This window comes from Chelonoidis abingdonii, chromosome 2, assembly GCF_003597395.2.
Source record: "Chelonoidis abingdonii isolate Lonesome George chromosome 2, CheloAbing_2.0, whole genome shotgun sequence".
Classification (NCBI taxonomy): Eukaryota; Metazoa; Chordata; order Testudines; family Testudinidae; genus Chelonoidis; species Chelonoidis abingdonii.
The window spans coordinates 228,331,475-228,351,371 of NC_133770.1; the positions used below are offsets into that span (position 1 = coordinate 228,331,475).

General features: G+C 41.0%; 1 protein-coding gene across 1 annotated transcript in view; it reads right to left on the reverse strand.

Moving 5' to 3' along the window:
• Nucleotides 1-2,558: 2,558 nt before the first annotated feature.
• PXDNL (peroxidasin like) overlaps nucleotides 2,559-19,897 on the reverse strand; it is a 263,150-nt gene continuing 245,811 nt past the window's right edge. Inside the window, 2 exon segments of the mRNA XM_075062026.1 lie at nucleotides 2,559-2,735; nucleotides 5,177-5,290. Coding sequence (XP_074918127.1) covers nucleotides 2,559-2,735; nucleotides 5,177-5,290 — 291 coding nt within the window.

Genomic DNA, 19,897 nt, shown 5'->3' on the forward strand with positions numbered 1-19,897 from the left:
TCGGCTTCTTATTTACAGTATCACCTGGAAGTGAAAACAGGCATTCACATGGCACTTTTGTAGCCAGCACTCCACAGTATTTACGTGTCAGATATGCTAAATATTCATATGCCCCTTCATGCTTTGGCCACCATTCCAGAGGACATGCTTCCATGCTGATGATGCTCGTTTAAAAAAAAGAGTTAATTAAATTTGTGACTGAACTCCCTGGGGGAGAATAGTATGTCTCCTGCTCTGTTTTACCTGCATTCTGCCATATGTTTCATGTTACAGCAGTCTTGGATGATGACCCAGCATATATTGTTCATTTTAAGACCACTTTCACTGCAAATTTGACAAAATGCAAAGAAGATACCAATGTAAGTTTTCTAAAGCTAGCTACAGCACTCATCCTAAGGTTTAAGAATCTGAAGTGCCTTCCAAAATCTGAGAGGGATACAGTGTGAAGCATGCTTTTAGAAATCTTAAAAGAGCAACACTCTGATGTGGAAACTACAGAACCTAAACCACCAAAAAAGAAAACCAATCTTCTGCTGGTGGCATCTGACTCAGATGATGAAAGTGAACATGTTTCAGTCTGCACTGCTTTGTATCGTTATCGAGCAGAACCTGTCATCAACATGGATGCACATCCTCTGGAATGGTGGTTGAAGCATGAAGGGACATATGAATCTTTAACATATCTGGCACAAAGATCTTGCGATGCCAGCTGCAACAGTGCTCTCACTTTCAAGTGACATTGTGAACAAGAAACAGCCAGCATTATCTCCTGCAAATGTAAACAAACTTGTTTGTCTGAGTGACTGACTGAACAAGTAGGAGGACTGAGCAGACTTGTAAGCTCTAAAGTTGTATACTGTTTTATTTTTGAATGCAGTTATTTTTTGTACATAATTCTACATTTGTAAGTTCAACTTTCATGATAAAGTACTTGTATGAGGTGAGTTGAAAAATACTATTTCCTTTGTTTTTATAGCACTAATATTTAATAAAAATAAATATAAAGTGAGCTGTAGTTTTTAATTTGTGTTCTGTGTTGTAATTGAAATCAATATATTTGAAAATGTAGAAAACATCCAAAATATTTAAATAAATGGTTTTCTATTATTGTTTAACAGTGCGAGTAATGGCGCAATTAATCATGATTAATTTTTTTAATCACTTGACAGCCCTAGTTGTAACCAGTGTCTGCAAAAAATGTACATATACAAGTAAATATGCATGTCCAACTTCTGCTTTTCATCTAAGTCAGCTAATTGCACATGAAAATGAACATTTGTGTGCATGCATCTTTGCAAGTTCAACTTTGGACCCAGGTTTTGAAAACCTCTCTCATTTTAAAATTGCAGCTTGAAAAAAACCCTCATCTCTTTCACGTGAATGATCACAGTATCACAATGCTAAGTGATTTGCCATAAGGTTCTACATGTGCGCAAGTTGAACAGATGAGTCTATTCTCTCTCTCTCTCTTTCTATATATCCTATTCATGTCAATGACAGATCCATGCAGAATGAACAGGAGCACACAACTTCCTGGCAAATTATACTGCATGTATACATTCTTTATCCCCTTTTGGAGACATGTGCATACATGGCAAGCTCCCTGAGGTGTGCTTTGAATTTCCAATCAGAGTCTCAACATGATGAGATTGCAAAGAATTGTGCCATGCTACTCTTTCATTTTGATTTGGCAAAAACCCAAGCTCCATAAAGCTAGCATAGAATAAGAATAGATTCTTACAAAAGGAAACTAAACTGTTTCTCATAGTATTACACCATCCAAAACAACAAAAACCCATCAGGTCAAGTACAAACTTCTTTTCTATAACTCTTTTCTTTAGAACAGTGCAATTTTTAAAATATTTCTCATTACTAAAATGTGTGTGAATTTTAAAAGAAAACTTTCAGTCAGTGGTTGAACTCTAAGAGCATGTCTACACTTACCTCAGGAGTGATCAATCCAGCAGGGGTTGATTTATCGCATCTAGTAAAGACACGATAAATCACCTGCCGAGCACTCTCCCGTTGACTCCAGTACACCACTGGAGTGAGAGGCGTAGGTGAAGTCAATGGGGAAGCCTCAGCAGTCGACTTGCCGCAGTGAAGACAATGCTCTAAGTACTTCGACTTCAGCTATGTTATTCATGTAGCTGCAGTTGCGTAACTTAAATTGACCCCTCCTCTCCCCCCCAGTATAGACCAGGCCTAAGATTCAAAGAAATCCCATGCTTTTAAATCTTTTTGCCTTCTTGACTTTTGGAAGAAGGAGAACAACAAATTTAGAACTGAATTTATGAAGCTACCATTTAACAACGTCCAGTGGCAGAGTACAAGATATAAAGGGCGTTCAGTAGAGTCTTTCATGCCTTTGTTCCCCTTACATTAGATCTACCAATGCTGAAAGATAACTTTATAGAATATGCCCACCATGGTGAAAAGCCTAAAGTGACTTGATTGTTTCCTTAGTGTTTTTACATCAAACATTTTAGTGCAGGTATTGTAGTCAGCAATGCTTGTAACTTCTTGGCAGAACCTTTGAATTGGGAGACTACAGCCCCTTAGTAGATAGTTCCTAAAGGTAGCTCCCTGTCAGAGGAATCTGGTTTAAGATCACCTGGTGATTCTATAGGGTTTCCATTGTCTATGCAGCCTGGACAGCATTTTCCTTCCAGCTTTGTGGGGGTCGAACACTCTACTGAGGGACACGTCTCCACAGTACAGGTTATTTGGCCATTCTGAAAGGTAATGTTGAAGTATTAGCAACTTTTCCCTCAATGAAAAAAAAACAGGACAGCACAGTTTCAATATTTTTTACAATTTTCCACTGCTTCATATAAAATACAATAGCTGAAAGAATGCAGATGGTCTCTGCCATGCATACAAATAAGTGATGATTTTCCTAGTTGTAAGACCAATTTGACAGGTTTCGGAGGTTAATTAGAATGCTCACAGCAAAAAATTGTTCAGCAGTTCTAACTCATACCAAAGTTTTCTAATCTGATGCCTTTTTTTTTTTTAAATGGCTTGCACTACACAAAGGTTCAATTTTCACACAATTTTCAATTTCCATTCAGATTCATTATAAAACACTTTTATATATAACTTCACTGTAAGTCACTATGTATGTTCCACTCTACTATTTTTTAATGTTAGCATATGTTAATAACCACAATATTTTTTCATTGTCTGTTATATTTGACAATTGAGTCTGCTACAAGGTATAAAATAATTGTAATATGGTAAAAGGCTAAGCTTTATAAAAGAGTCATAGCGTAACATTGCTGAATAACTGTCATAGAGCAGTCACCTCCCAGGTGCCCTTTGTGGTGGCCCTACAAGCAGTTCCTTGCCTCAATTTCCCTCTTCCAGACTGACAGTTGTTCAATCGCCTGCCTGCTTTCCGCACCACATGTGATGGGTAATCCTGCCTGGAGCATCTCGCACTGGGAAGAGCAGGAATCCTCATAGCCCGTCTTCTGGGATTTCATCCATTCACCCCTCACTCCTTCTGGGCCCACTTTTCCAGCATTAAGACATTAACAGGTAAGCCCCTCTGCTGCTCCCTGCCGTGAGCTCCCAGCTTTGACTCTCTGGCTTGGGCAAGTCAGCTGGCAAATCCCTGTTCTGCTCTCCCTCAGGAACCACTTACAGTCTCCTGGCTCTGGCAGCTCTCACCTGGTGACCTCTCACTCCCAGGCAGCTCTTACCTGACCTTTTCCTGACTGACTCAGATAGCTCTGACTCCCCAGATGTCTCTCCCACTTTCTTTATTTTGGACTCTAGGTTCTGGACTCTCCCTTGCCTTTGGGCTGTCTCATTCATACCTCCCAGGGGCAGCCCTACCCACCTCATTATAGCCAAACTAGAGCACACCTGGACTAGATCAGGACTGGTCTCAATTTCCTTTAAGGGGCCAGCCGCCCTGTTACAGTAAAAAAGCATTTGTTTATATGGGTTATATTTAAAGCAATATTAGATTTAGGGCCAGATATTCAAAGGTACTTGGTGCCTAAAGATACAGATAGTTGCCTAGTGGGATTTTCAAAAGCATCTAAGCAGGTGAATCACCTAACTCCGATGATATCTAACTCCATTAGATAAAGTCCAGGAAAAAATGCTGCCCCCGATCCTGCAGATTTATCAATTTTATGCAGTAGTCCCATTGAGATGAAGTGCCATTTGCTCCTGTGTGTAAAGTAAAGCATGTGTGTAAGTCTTTTGCAGGATCAAGGCCTATGAGCTGAAATCATTAGACACAAAAAATTCAACACACAAAGATTTAGGAGCTGAAGTTTTGCATACATGTATGGAATGAAATTAAACCTTCTGCAGGGTGGCCCATGTTGTACATAGGCACTATGAATCCCACTTAAGTCTTATTCAGAGGACCTGCAAAAATACCTGTGTACATCTTCAGTGTTATCTTGAAGGAGTAAGTGACTCTTAAATGGAATGCAGGCCTTATGCCCATTGTAGATTTGAGCACATGGAAGCATTATGTGCACATCAGTGGCACAGCTAAAGTGTGCGAAGTCAAGAAAGGTTATGTAGTGGAATTTAACATTTCTCCGAGAATGGTAGAAGTGACCTCATCCGTGGACAGGAAATTGATGGTGGGCTGTTGCTGAACCATACATCAAAGACCTACCAATTGGTGGGAACCATTTTGTGTAGCCAAAACTCACCTGTTTTTCAGTTGGAAGAATGATGAGACTTGAATTTGATTCAGAATGATATGGAACTGTTTGTGTTAAATAAACTAACCTATATATCAAGGAAGTAACCAAGCTGTTGGTGTGCCTATTTGTGAAAAAGTGAATTTAGCCCTTACAAAAAGAGAGAACACAATTAAAGCTGCCTCACACCTTCTGTAAGTCATTAAGTTAGTGCAAAATGGTATCACCAATATCAAATTTCTTCTCTGGTATGCACATTTTGCATTTAAGACGAGGTGCAGATTAGATTCAATCTGAAATATTTTGTCCTTTTGTTTAGCTGTGGTTATGGCAAATGTTCACTGAATTTCTCCAGAAGACTTATGTTCCCTATTATCACTAAGCTATGCAGAGTTGTGAGGCACACTTTTCTTAATTCATCATTGCAGGATGCTTCAGCTGGCATGATACTGAAGGAAAAACAGAATTTAATAGCAGAGGAAATGTTCAGCAACACATACCTTACAGCTACAGCTAATGCAATCTTCCTTCATCCAGTGTTCATTTTCCTTCTGCTGAATCCCATTATCATCTATGCAACCTTCCTGCCTCAGGCGAGCCTCCAGCTTGTTTATCTGTAAAAGGAGAGGGGAGAGATGGGATAGGAAAAGGTGGAAACTAAGCTGAATGAATCATTATTCTTGATGACAACATATATTAAAGCTTCAAAAACCTTCAGACATTTATTCACTTTCTTACCACCAAGCTTTCATCTTGGCTTAATCAGCATTTCTATTTTTGCACAGAACACATTTGCAGTCCAAAAACAACTTGATGATTAAAATATTTTATTTTCCACTTGTATTGTAGCTGATGCCCTTTGTTCAGCCCTCACAGCTCTGACACTCCCCAGAAACCTATACCATGATGTAATTTGGATCAGTGATCAATACGTGATGAACTTCCAGCAAAGAAGCTATATAGCACAATAAGCCTTCTACTTTCTGGAAACTTGAGAGGGTGGGTGGAACCCCGCCTGAGGTCACAAAAGAAATGTATTGTGGTCTAATCCTTGTTCATGACAAACACTGGTTTGCATCACAAAACCATGAAAATTTAGCATGAATGGCAGTCACTGTTCCTTTAAAAAAGGCCTACCATTGGAATAACAAGGATGTTGATGAGTTCTGGAGGCAGCTTGCACAGAATGTCTCTCCACTGTGCTTAAATGTCCAACAGTGTTATTAGGTCATGCTTGCAGGAATGCCAATTCAACAGAACATTTAAAGAAAAGCCATTAAAAATTACACTGCAGCCCCTTCATTAAGTGGTAAGGTAACAGTAGCCAACTTAAGACAGTTTGTGTAATTTGGAAGGGGAAAAAAGAGAAAAACCAAGTCTTCAGAAAAAATAAACATTAAAAAATGAGGCAAAATGATGAATGAAAGTGCAGTTTTATTGCCAAGGCACAGGTCTATTCTCTTCACATTCTGAATGTTTCGCTCCTATTAATTTTAATGACTCACTACTACAATCTAACACAGAAAGGAGAAGTCATGCTAAATGCTCTCTGTACATATTTTTCAAACTAATTAGTGAAAAATTATATATTTTCCATTTACCGTAAAGCCCTGATTCTGCGGTGGATGCATGCTAACCAATCCCATTACAGTGTCAGATCATGGTTACAATTCCTAACTTAGCCATGCCCAAATAGTCCAAGGGAACTAGTTCTCTTATAAATGAATGACTTTCAGGTCAGCTCTCTGGCTACCCCTCAATAGGATATTGCCCTGAATCAACTGTCTGAAAGCCTCCTAACCTTTAAAACAGACTATCTGAAGAAAACCTCAACCAGATTGAGCTACATTTGTAATGGGACCTAGCTAGGGTGACCAGACAGCAAGTGTGAAAAATCGGGACAGGGGGTCAGGAGGTAATAGGAGCCTATATAAGAAAAAGACCCAAAAATCTAGACTGTCCCTACAAAATCAGGACATCTGGTCACCCTAGACCCAGCAGTGCATACTGTAGTATTGACATACACTTATTTCAGAAATTTCAGCTGTTCTTTAGTGGAATATTGGCTAAGGGAGGATGAGGTACAAAATGAGGTGTAGGATATCCCAAGGCAATCTAGTTACAGAAAGGACCCTCTGTTTGTGTAGCTGACCCTGCCTGTATATAAAGGCATGGAAAAGCCAGTTGTCTTCATGGCACTGTCTCATCACTTCCTTCCTGGACATGGCTGAGGGGGTCTCTCAGTGATTGCAATCCTAATGTGGGGAGAAGGCAAGAACAGGCAGGAGAAACCCCATCAAAAGGCAGCCATGGCCACAGGAAGTACCTACAATGAGGTTCAGTTGGACAGGAGAGGGAGTGTCTGTTGGTTTCAGAGATTGCACAGAGGCAATTGCAGACCTGATGGGATCTGTAGACGTGGTTGTGTGTGGGGGGGGATTACACTGCATCCCCTTCATTAAATGAGCTAGGAATAACTCCATGGAGGAACCTAGGATTCAACGTTTTCCTTCAGCTCATTCACATTTTCCTTGAGAGTGGGTGATGTAGGTCTTGGGGATTTGATCCTATAATATTAAAATATAATACAGTTTAGTTAAAGTTAGTAAGTAGCAGTAAATCAATCACTGGGAAGCAAGTCAGTGACCTTCAACTTTGAGCTTACACAATTCCAGTTCCAGTCAAACACAGGGAATGTGGACGTAGGAGGAAATATAATTCCTATGTGTGGAGAATTGTTCTTCACTTTTGATTAATAAGAACCCATGTTAAGCTTCGAGCACATGCCCCATCCATTATTTTACATAATATGAAAATGTACTGTACCCAAGCCGTGCTTCAAGTATATTGTTTTATATAAATAACTTCTACTTTGAAGATCAAGTGTTTCTAAATTAATAATAAAAATAGCAGCAACCAAGTGCTGTCAGGTCTTTTGCACCCATTAGCTGTTCATGCTTAAAAAAGGGAATGTCAATACATTTGCCTTGAAATCTGCTCATTTTGTTGATAGAAGTACTAACTTGACAGCAGACAGTGCTTTGGAGAATAATTTATCTTTGAAACCCCAAGTCACACCTAAGTGTTTTTCTAAATGGAAAGCTGAAGTTTGAAAGGGAATGAAAATGCGTAAATTAATTCACAGGTTATACAGTATCAAACTTTTTTTTTTTTAATGATTTTAATTGAGGACCTCTGACTTTTTACAATTGAATGTATCTTTTCATCCTGCTGTAACTCCTTACAAAATTCCTCTCTGGGCACCATCCCAGCACTATGGCAATTGACTGGAGCAATGTGAACAATAAAAACTGTTAACACAGCAATAACACACATGTACTGCAATGTGTGTCATATGATACTGGAAGACTATTTTTTAGCTTCTTAGTGCTCCAGGTAGGGTCAAACTGTTCTGTGTTTGTACATCTCCAGCACAGTGGGACCCTAATCATGATTAGGGCTTTTGGGTGATAATACAGAAATGAATAGATTCATATATTCTAAATCCAAAAGGGACCATTGTGGAGATCATCTCTGATCTCCTGACTACCGTGAATTAATTCCAGTTTGTACTGGAGAATCTCTCTACAAAAAAATATTAATTACCCTCACTGTTAATAATGTATGCTTTATTTCTAGTCAGAGTTTGCCTAACTTCACCTTAATACTAATTTCAGTCAAACATATGACAACTTTTTTATTTACATGAGAAAAGTGGTTTTATTTAGATGTATCAAGGTTTCACAAATATGATCCAATTCTTTGTGCAGTTGCTGTGAAACTACTGCATATCACTCTTACCATGACATTCAGAAAAAGAGAGATTATCAGAGTTATCAGACTGCAAGATTAGGAAATAGATCTGCATCCCATAATTACTTCAGTAATAACTAGGTTTGCTGTATTTGAGCAAAAGAAGTTTGATCTATCTGAATGATTGTCCAATGAATTAGAACTGTCATTTGAGGGAATAACATTTCTTAAAGTAAAAGCAAAAAACCCATGGAAGTATAACTTCAGCTATTGACCTGAATCTCCCACACTAGTGATTTTAATTACAGCAAAAATCAGAACTCTGCAGTCCACCACTTAGATCCAAAACTGTAACACATAGTTTATGAGAAATCTATTGTAACAGTTTTATTTTTATATAAAATAAACTTCTTTTCATGTTTTAAAAGGTGCTAAATGGATTTAGTAATGTTTTGATAAATTTCAAACATATTTCTGCATCACTGCAATTATCAAAATATTGAGCTGTTAAATCAATGTCTGCCAGATGCATGCTGTATGTGCAAAAGGGTGGAAAATCTGTCTGAGTACTCTGTAAGACAATAGAAGAACAAGAAGTAAAGAATTATTTACTGATACTTTGCTTTGTCCTATTGTTAAATTTTATTATATTTTTGAAATGTATTTCATTTATGATGACAAATATTGAGAAGCTGATTTTTGCTGTTTGTTAATTACAACAACTTGAAATAAAAATATATCCTTTATATCAATCAAGAGGTTAATTTCATAGGCTCAGATCACCCCTTTCTGAAACACAGTCAGGGAGCTGGCATGTTTCCTCTCTCCCTTCCAACAAAGCCCTGACAACCTGTGGATTTTGGAATAACTGCCGGGTATCATAGCCATCTGCTCATAGGTCGTGTGCTTATGCCAGAGAGAGATGAAGATGGAACTAAAACAATGCTGTTACAATAGTACAATATGAGGATGGCTTCCCACACCTACTGATGCCCTAGAACCTCTGGAAAGGAAAGTTCTGCAGTGAAGTGATGCTCCACTTGAGTTAACATATTGTATTGTAGAACAAGTTACCTGTAGAGAATTCTCATGAGGATGTTGAGGTATCAGGTGTTAAGAACTCATTAGACTATCCAACTGCTACAACCAGATATAGTGAGATTGCTGAGGACACTGTACCAACCACTACAGCGGACTTGGACGATAAGCCTCCGGAGACAGTTATATTATCAGAAAGTCCCTCTGCACCTGCTATTGACCAAAGGACCAAAGTTGTTTCCACTGTATCATTCCAGGAGATCTCCTAAATCTGGAGACAGCGTGGACTTGTAGCAGTAAGGCAATTATTCTAGAGAGCAAAATAAGCCCTTGTAATTGCTGGACGATTAGGGTACGCTGCCCCAACTTCTTAATTAGGATGTTTGGTTTTGTTAATGTTTTGAGTTTATTACTATTAATATTTTAAAAGGGGTGGAGAGCAATGTTGTAGGTATTTTTGTTCTGTTTATTGCCAACTGGTTGCCAACGTGATAATAGCTATTTGCTGTTAGAAGCCCTAAGACTGCACTGAGCATGCTTCAGCATGTTGAGTGAGGGGAAGGATGTAAGGTTGTTTTTCCAAGATGGAGGCCAATGAGTTGCCTGTATGAACCTGTACGAGAATTAATTAGCTTCTTTTTCCCATTCTAATCTGTTTTGGGTCTCCATATACTTCAGGAATCTACTACTTTAAATCATAGCTCATAGTAATATACAAATAGACAGGCAGTATGGCCCAGTGAATAAGACACTGAGATGGGAATAAAAGAACTGGGTTCTGCCACTGATTTACTGTGTGACCTAGGCCAGTTCACTTTACCTCTGAGCTTCAGTTTCCTCATTTGTAAAACAGGTATAATTATCCTTTACCTGCCTTCGTAAAGCAGTTTGAAGTCTCCTGATGAATAATGCTATGTGAGCACTAAGTTTTATTATTCTACAATTGGTAAAATATTGTTCATTGGTCAATAGGAGTTTATGGACTGCAGATTTACTCCATTTTCATACATTGCATGACCCAGCTCTTCAGTAGCTGCATTCTTCAGGGGTAAAATCCTCTCACATATTGAGAGGTCAAGAACAGACAATAGAAGATCTTTTGCTACGCTCAAGTACAGATGGTTGCAAAGAAGAGAGGTCAGAGTTGTAATGTTTTCTCTCTAGGTAATTATACACATCCATCATAATAGGATCAGAGCTCTCCCTTGCAGCATATGCACACAAGGGGTTTTGTGGGTGGGCGTGAGCAGTGATGGGGCATGATCAGTGAGTAAACCTCTTGCACAGATCCAATGGCAGAAAAACCATGTGGTAGGATGGGGGCTGTAAGCCAACTGGAGAAGCAATTGCAGCCTGTCCTCATAGGTGTTTGTGCCTCTGAGCATTTCATCCCTCTAGCTCCCATGTAGTATGCCTGAGCCAAACCTGTTTATTTGGCCTTTACAGCAGGGACCAGGGTTTCCCTTACAATTAGAAATAATTCACTATCAACAGTCATCATATGGTAATGCAATTTGTACCTATGTTGGACACTAAATCCTCTTTTTGAATGAGCATGTATATTTGTGTAACACCGAGAGACCCTGGTCATCAGCGGGTGGGATTGAACCTAGGGCCTCTGACCCTTAATGCTTCAGGCACATGGCTGTTAGCTAAGACTGTAGCAGACTCATTAATCTCTAAGTAGTCTCGGCGCCACTAGAAGGGACAGGGCACCACATCCAAGAGATGTGTGGGTTACATACTTCCCTTAGCTAAGAAAGCAAGTCCCAAGCTTCAGAGACTTCCCAGTTGAAATCCCAGATGAACCCCCATTTGCAATACCGACAGACCCTGGTCATTTTTGGGTGGGATCAAACCTGGGACCTCTGAAGCTTAGTGCATGAGCCTCTACTGCATGAGCTAAAAGCCACATGGCTGTTAGCTAAGGCTGTAGCAGACTCATTAATCTCTAAGTGGTGATACTAGAGGGGACGGAACACCACACTCAGAAGGAGTGGGGGTTACATTTGCTCCCAGATGGATATGTACATATCCAGTTGATTTTAAGGCTCTAGCTATATCATACATGCATATTTTCACTCAAGGCATGAAAACAGCATTTTCTCTCTTTGTGGCAAAAGAATGGTCTTTTGCCATTTTCTACAGTGTGCATCTGAATTCTTTCTACTTAAATATCATGTTCTAAATTTCATTGAACCCACTCATCCAGCTGATTCTGAACCACATCACCTTGTTATTCTTTTCTACATCATATTTCTTATTGCAACACTGTTGTCTTAGCCCTTGAGAGGATGCCCTACTGAGAAAACAAACTTGTTGCATAAAAAGGAAACGCTGGAAAAGAAGAGGCAAATGAGAAGATGAAGTTTTCATATAAATACTCTCAATCAATTTAAACTGTAATCCCCCCTCATCTGTTTTTGTTTGCTGAAGATCGCATTAAACTATGTATCAATGTGTTTCTTTAATGATGAAATACTATTTAATCTTCTCTTTTCCTTCAAAAGAGGTTTATCCATTATCTAACATATTCCTGTTCAAAATAAATAATGTCTTTCTACAAAAGGAAAACAAATTTGCAAATCTGTCTGTCATATTTCAAATAACAGTAAAACCCCTGGAGACAGGGAACTCCAGATATTTGCAGTTAATTTAATATTTGAGTTTCAGTTGTTTCAAAATCTATAAAAACATGTGTAAGAAAGGCTGGTGGAATTCCACCGCCGACAGGTCTGAACAAAAGATCCCCATACAGTGAAAAAGCCACCTCTCATGGGACATGTTTTATTAACAGAAAATTAATTCTGGCCTTCCCCCAGGCTTGAATGCTCACAGGGCTCCAATTCAGCAAGGTTTCCCATTAAACCTTAAGCTCAGGCCTACATTTTTAAGCATGCAGTTGTCCCACTGAGACGACTTATGTGTTCAAAGTTAGGCATGTACTGAACTGGGGGCAGAGCTCCTTCCCTTCCCTCAGGAGCTACTATCTGTCCCAGAAACTTCCTTTGCAGGGGGATGCTTCCATCTATCTTGTAGTCAGGGTGCAGTAAGGAGCCACACTTAACCCAAAGAATCAGCAATAATTAACATGCAGCTAGTTGGAAAATGTACTTGTGAACACATTTCCTAAATCTTGAATGAGGCCATGTTCATACCCTTCACTGTTTGTCAAATTGCCCTTCCTTTGGCAAAAATGAACAGAAGATGGTGATGAGAGAGGAAATTACCTCACATTCTTCCTTTGGTTGGGGAAGCAGGCCCCTCAGTTGAATGACTCATGGAGCCCCTCCTCAACCTGCAGACATTCTGCAACTGTCTGTGGGACTCCTGGGGAGAATGATGTGCAATTCTCCCTGGCTATATCTCCAAACAATGTGGAGCTACTCCCCTAGCCGCTCCCCTTCCACAGATTACAGTCCTGCAGAGTGCCCTCCACAGGGTCCTTGGACTGAGGGAGAGAGAGAGGGTGGGACTACATGGCAAAGGTGGCCACCTCCCACTACCACACACGAGAAGTGAGATAGAGTCATGGAGAGGTCTAAGCAATGGCCTACCCCAGAAAGGAATCAAGTGTCATTTCCCCACCTTACAATAACATGACTAAGAGGTTGCCCAAAGCCAGGGTACCGACTAGAACCCAGGTCTCTAACTATCAGCTGGCAGATCCAAATCTTATACATTCAGCCACAGTGACTCTCAGAATACCAACTCAATATGCTTGGCTGTCATGTACTCTCTGCTTTAATCAGTGTACGTCACATTCCCAAAGGTAGGAATAAACTCCATGATTCTTGAGCTCCAACATTCTACTGCAATCTAGCAAATAGTTGTGTAACCCACTGGCAAAGTCTGTGATTACCACACAACATAGTGGCTGGCTTTCATAAAGGATACCAGTTAGTCTGTTAGCGCAGGTACTACAGGTCTGTACTGGGGATCTGAAGGCCCACGGTTCAAACTATGTTGATGAGCTACGATTCTTATGATTGTGCATGATGGAATCTGTTTTTCTCATTTTCTTAAAAAAAAGGCAGCTCTGTTATTGAGTGAGGTTATAATGGAGAGGCAGCATCTTCTCCAAAGTGAAAGCTGATTTAAATTTCCTCCTTGTATTGTAGAAAGATAAAAAAGAAAGCCCTTGTTCTTCAGATATTTAGCACTTTGCTAGCATTAGTTCTGATCATATTGGAGTAAGCAGTATAAAGAATTAAAAGTCTCCAACACTGTTCCTTTTCAAAATTTCTGAAGTGTCTAATATGTTTCTTTATATCTTTTTATCAGAATCATATTCTATCACATCATTCTAAACATAGGTACTGGCTAACTGCTGGTAGCTTCACTGTTGTTTTTAAATCTAAGTACAGATCTTAAGTGTCATGCAATAAATGCTATCCAGATGCAGAGAGATTAGATTGGATATTGACAGTGATGTTTGTAACAAGGGAAGGAATGGTAAAACAAGTTGCCATTATTTGAAAAGCAGACATGATTCTCCACCATTGAAGTTGACGGAGAAAAGAAAAAGCTGATGGAAATATACCCTACATCGCCACCAACAAATTTCCTGATCTAAAGCACATTGAAATCAATTAAAAGACTTCCACTGACTTCAGTGATCAGGCCCTCAATGGCTAAAATATAGATTTTGGAGAGAAAGATTGCTTTTTCACCTGTAGACCTACTACCAAACACTGATACAGTGCTATCGTAGAATCATAGAAATGTGGGGCCAGAAGGGACCTTGAGTGATCATTAAGTCCAGCTCCCTGCACTGTGGCAGGACAAAGTAAACCTAATTGATTGGTATTTGTCCAACTTGTTTTTAAAAGCTTCCAATGATGGGAACTCCACGAACCTCCCTTGGAATCCTATTCCAGAGCTTAACTATCCTTACCGATACAAAATTTTTCCCAATATCTAACTTAAATCTCCCTTCTTGCAGATTAAGCCCATTCTATATCCTTTTGGCCTCTTTTTGAAAGTAATTGTAAAGAAGATTTCATAAATAACCTGTGCAATGACAGCCAGATTTGGAGGCTGACTGAAAACTGTTGTGTATTTGGCTGTCATGGTAATAGAATCTTGTGTTGCTATGGCAACTGAGTCAGATTATTAGGGGATAGCCCAGCCTATTTTGCTGGCCGTTGGTTAGTTCTGTGGTAGCAATAAATGGCTGCTCCAAGGTTTACAGCTCTCTGTGTCTCCAGTGATTTCTTCCTAAAGGTGCTGCCCCCAAGGATATAACAACGTGACGACGAGCGTGGGATCTCTGTGCTGCCCCAGCAACAGAAGGAAGTAGAAGTTAAGGTACAAAAAAACAAACAAACAAACCTTGTTTGCTGCTGGAAAGGGGTGAGAACTGGCTTGTTTGCACTGACTGTGAAGCTGAAACTAAAACCATGGCTTCACTTACAGGGCCACTGGAACCTTTTGAGGAGACTATAGTGCAATGGCCTGTATATACTGAGCGTTTTGAGCTTTTTGTTATTGCAAATGACATTACAGAAGCAAAGAAGGTGCCAATATTCTTAAGCGTTGCAGGCGCTAAGACCTACTCCCTGCTACACAGCATACTACACCCTGTTAAGCCAGAGACCAAATTTTACAGTGACATTGTGGAAATCCTGGGGTCCCATTTTAATCCCAAACCACTGGTAATTGCTGAAAGATACACGTTCCACAAAAGAGACCAGAAAGAAGACGAAACAGTTGTACAATTTGTAGCAACTTTGAGAAAGCTGGCAGAACATTGAATTTAAAGAGATATTAAATGAGGCCCTACGTGACAGGTTAGTGTGTGGCCTGCACAGTGAAGTTATACAGAAGCGCCTATTCACAGAGACTCAGCTTACATTACAGAAGGCTGTTGATATTGCTGTCTCCATGGAACTGGCTACAAAGGAGGCACAATCCATCAATGCATCCCCTAGGGTGCATAAGGTGTCACAAGAAGCTACCCACAAAACTGTGGGGAGTCAGGAATGTTACCGCTGTAGTAAGCCGGGTCATCCTGCATCAGAATGCTGGTGTAAGGACCTAGAGTGTCAACACTGTGGCAAAGAGGGACACATTGAGTGTGCCTGTAAAAAAAAAAAAAAAAAAAGGCCTGTGGTCTGGCCGACCAAAAAGGGAAATCTGCATACCCTAGAAGAGACCAGGATGACCAAGGAGATACCTCCTCACAAGAAGAGCCACTCCACATTTTGTCTTTGGCAGTGGCCTCACAATGAATACTGGGTACCCCGTTGTTGACGGCAAACCTATACACATGGAACTGGATACCGTGGTGCAGCCTTCTCACTGGTCTCAGAGACTGTGTATAAAAGAACAGCTACAGCATCTTCCACTTAAAGCAACAAAAACAGTGCGAACATAATATACGGAGAAACGTGGCCCACGTTGGGAAACTACTGATGTTAAAGTGGAGCTCAATGGATAGACTGCTAAATTCCACTGTTGTGGTGAGAGGTAATTACCCAGCCTTAATGGGTAGGTCTGGCTTAGAGATCCAGCTGAATTGGGCAGAAGTGCACTGAGTGACTAAAGAAAGAAACCGGTCTGATCACTATAGCTAAAGGAAACATTGCTGCTGTTTTGTGAGAGGATTGGAAATATGAAGGAATCACGTGTGACACTTGAACATTAAACCCTGACAGTCAACCATAATATCTGAAAGCCAGAACTGTGCCATATGCCATCAGGCCAAAAGTCAAAGCGGACCTGGAGCACCTGGTCACAAATGGAGTCCTAATACTAGTTACCCATAGCCCATGGACAACTTCTATTGTTCCAATAGTGAAGAAAGATGGCTCCCTCCGGATTTGTGGTGATTTTAAAGTAACTGTCAACCCAGTGTTATGTGCAGAGCAATACCAGCTTCCCCGCACCAATGACCTCTTTGCAGGCCTGGCTGGGGGACAAAAGTTCAGTAAGATTGATCTGAGTCAAGCATATTTACAGATGCACATTGATGAAAAGTCCCAAGAGCTGTTGACTATTGTGACGCATAAGGGGCTTTATCGATACTGTCGCCTACCCTTCGGAATAACGTCTGCTCCCGCCCTGTTCCAGAGGGCTATGGACCAGACCTTGTGTGGCTTGCCAGGAGTCCAGTGCTATCTGGATGATATCCTGGTCACTGGAAGGAATGAAGAGGATCACTTAAAGAATTTAGAGGCTACCCTACAAAGACTGGAAGAGTATCGACTGCGAGTTCGCAAGGACAAGTGTGAATTCTTACAGCCCTGTTGAATATTTGGGACACTTCATTGATGCTACAGGTCTTCAAAAGGCCCCTGCCAAGGTTAAGGCTATGCCTCCTCAAAATGTTAGCCAGTTTCGCTTATTTCTAGGACTACTGAACTATTATGGAAAGTTTATCTCACAGTTAGCCACACTGTTAAAACCACTTCATGAACTCCTTGGGCAGAACAAGGCCTGGAAGTGGACTGAAGCCTGTGATGTTGCATTTAACAAAGCTAAGGACGCACTGCTAAATTCTGAAGTTCTGACGCACTTTGATCCATCCTTACCCCTACAGTTGGCCTGCGATGCGTCCCCTTACGGAGTGGGAGCAGACATGTCACACATTATGTCTTCGGGAGAAGAGAGACCTATTGCTTTTGCTTCACACACTCTTAAGCAAAGCAGAAAATAACTATGCCCAAATCGAACGTGAGGCATTGAGAATCTTTTTTGGAATTCAGAAGTTTCATCAGTACCTGTTCGGAAGGAAGTTTACTCTTCTCACTGATCATCGACCCGTGACTTCAGTTTTTGGACCTCACACAGGCATTCCTCCATTAGCCACTAGTCGTATGCAACGGTGGGCATTGTTGCTTTCTGTGCACATGCGTGAAATCAAATATAGAAAATCCACTCTGTACGGCAATGCAGATGGTCTCTCGAGGCTGCCGTTGCCAGTCAACCATTGAGATATTGCCAAGAAGGAAATCTTTTACTTTGAACAAGTAGAGAATACACCTATCACTGCTATTCAGGTAAAGAACGCAACTCGAGTTGACCCAATATTGTCCCAAGTTATGGATCTGGTGATGCATGGAACATCTCAGTGAACCTCCCTGGTCTTACCTGACCATGTTATCTACATGTCCAGGAGGATGGAGTTATCAATCCAATCTGGTTGTTTGTCGTGGGGGAGACGTGTCATTATTCCACCACCACTGAGATCACAGATGTTTGAACAGCTCCATTCCGGTCACTGTGGAATAGTGCACATGAAGGAAATTACACGAAGCTATTTTTGGTGGCTTGGGTTGGACAGTGCTATTGAAGAGAAGGCAAGAGCTTGTATGTCATGTCAGGGTGTGAGGAATGCACCCCAGTGGACACCCCTAAATCCATGGGACTGGCCTGAAAAACTGTGGCAACGTATTCACATTGACTTCGCTGGTCCCCTTGAAGGAAGCATGTTTTTGGTGTTAGTAGATGCCCATTCCAAATGGCCAGAAGTATCTATAATGCAGTCCACTACTGCAGAGAGTACTATCCAAAAACTACGAGGACTCTTTAGTCGTTTTGGTCTCCTAGAACAACTTGTGAGTGACAACGGACTGCAGTTCGTCTCTCAGGAGTTTCAAAAGTTTATGAAGGCAAATGGGATACACCACATCACTTCAGCACCATATCATCCATCCACTAATGGATTAGCTGAAAGATTTGTGCAGACAATGAAACAAGCTTTAAAATCGGCAAGGGGACAAGTATTCATTCAAAAGCATCTTGACACCTTCTGTATCCTAGAGAAACACACCTCATGCTATGACCAAGGCATCTCCGGCCTTTCTAATGATGGGACAACAGCTACGCACTTGCTTTGATCTGCTGAAACCTTCTGAACCTCAACAAATTGTGCAACATCAGCAGCAAGATCAAGGCATCAGGCGTCCACTCAGAGCAAAAAACCGAACCTTTAGCCCAGGACAGCTGGTTTTGGCTCAGAATTATACTTCTGGAGCTAAATGAGTCCCTGCCACTGTCATCGCTGAAACGGGACCTGTTTCCTACACCGACTGGACTGCAGAGTATCTCATCTGGTGGTGACATGTAGATCAGCTGCTGCCAGGTCATACCAGTCCTCAGGACACATCGTCAGTTGAGTTGCCTGACCTCACCACCACCGACGAGACATCGAATCAAGAGTCACCTGTTCCTGACTTTTCCCCTCCATTACTGCCAGCGGCAGAGATACCTCTCTGCCCTGCACAAGCTGATACCCTATCCTCACCCCTTTGCCCTATGAACCTGAGCCCATTGTCAGGCCCGTGCCCAAGACACTCTCGGGTGCAACACCACCAGAAGTCTGCCGTAATCCACCTGGAGACAGAAGGCCTCCTCGTCGGCTGGATCTTTAGCTAGGGCGAACTCACAGTTATGGGGCAAAATAATCCCCAGGTTTTAGCCAGGATGGAGGCAGTCTACCCTCCTTCTCTAGTTAGTGTTTGTTTTATTTTGGGGATATTCTTATTAAGGGGGGAGGAATATTTTGTGTATTTGGTTGTCATGATAATAGAATCTTGTGTTGCTATGGCAACTAAATCAGATTATTAGGGGATAGCCCAGCCTGTTTGGCTGGCCATTGGTTAGTTCTGTGGTAGCAATAAATGCGCCAAGGTTTATAGCTCTGTCTCCAGTGATTTCTTCCTAAAGTTGCTGCCCCCAAGGATATAACAAAAACTATGCAGGGAAACAGCAAATCTGTTCCATTTAACAAAATCTGAGTGCATATTATATAACTTGGGAGGAGAACACTGGCATCTGTAGAAGAATGGAAATTTCTTGGTGTGCTGTCATACTTTCTCTAAACATACTCACAGTACATAGTTCCATTTTAATTCTCCTCCCCCGCCTTTCAGCAAAAGGTGGATTCTGGTTATCAATTCTCCATAGGGCAGTTTTGAATGAGTTTGGTATTTCAGGTTTTAGAGTGGTAGCTGTGTTAGTCTGTATCAGCAAAAACAATGAGGAGTCCTTGTCATACCTTAGAGACTAGCAAATTTATTTGGGCATAATCTTTCATGGGTTAGAACAGAAGTCGGCAACCTTTGGCATGCGGCTCACCAGGGTAAGCACTCTGGCAGGCCGGGCCAGTTTGTTTACCTGCCACATTGGCAGTTCAGCTGACTGCGGCCCCCACTGGCTGCAATTCACTGTCCCAGCCCAATGGGAGTGGTGGGAAGACGCAGCCAGCACATCCCTCGCCCGCGCCGCTTCCCGCCAAAGTCAGAATAGTATAAATGTAAAGCCATCTTCAATGGGCCAGAAATGAAAGCTTTTCAAATGAAGCTGCCTTGAAATGCAGATTGTATATTACTACTCAATTTCAGGTACATGTATTCAGGATTACTTCTGGCAAAACAGTATGTCATAAAAACTTGAACATAGTTATCCAATTTAAAAAAAATTAA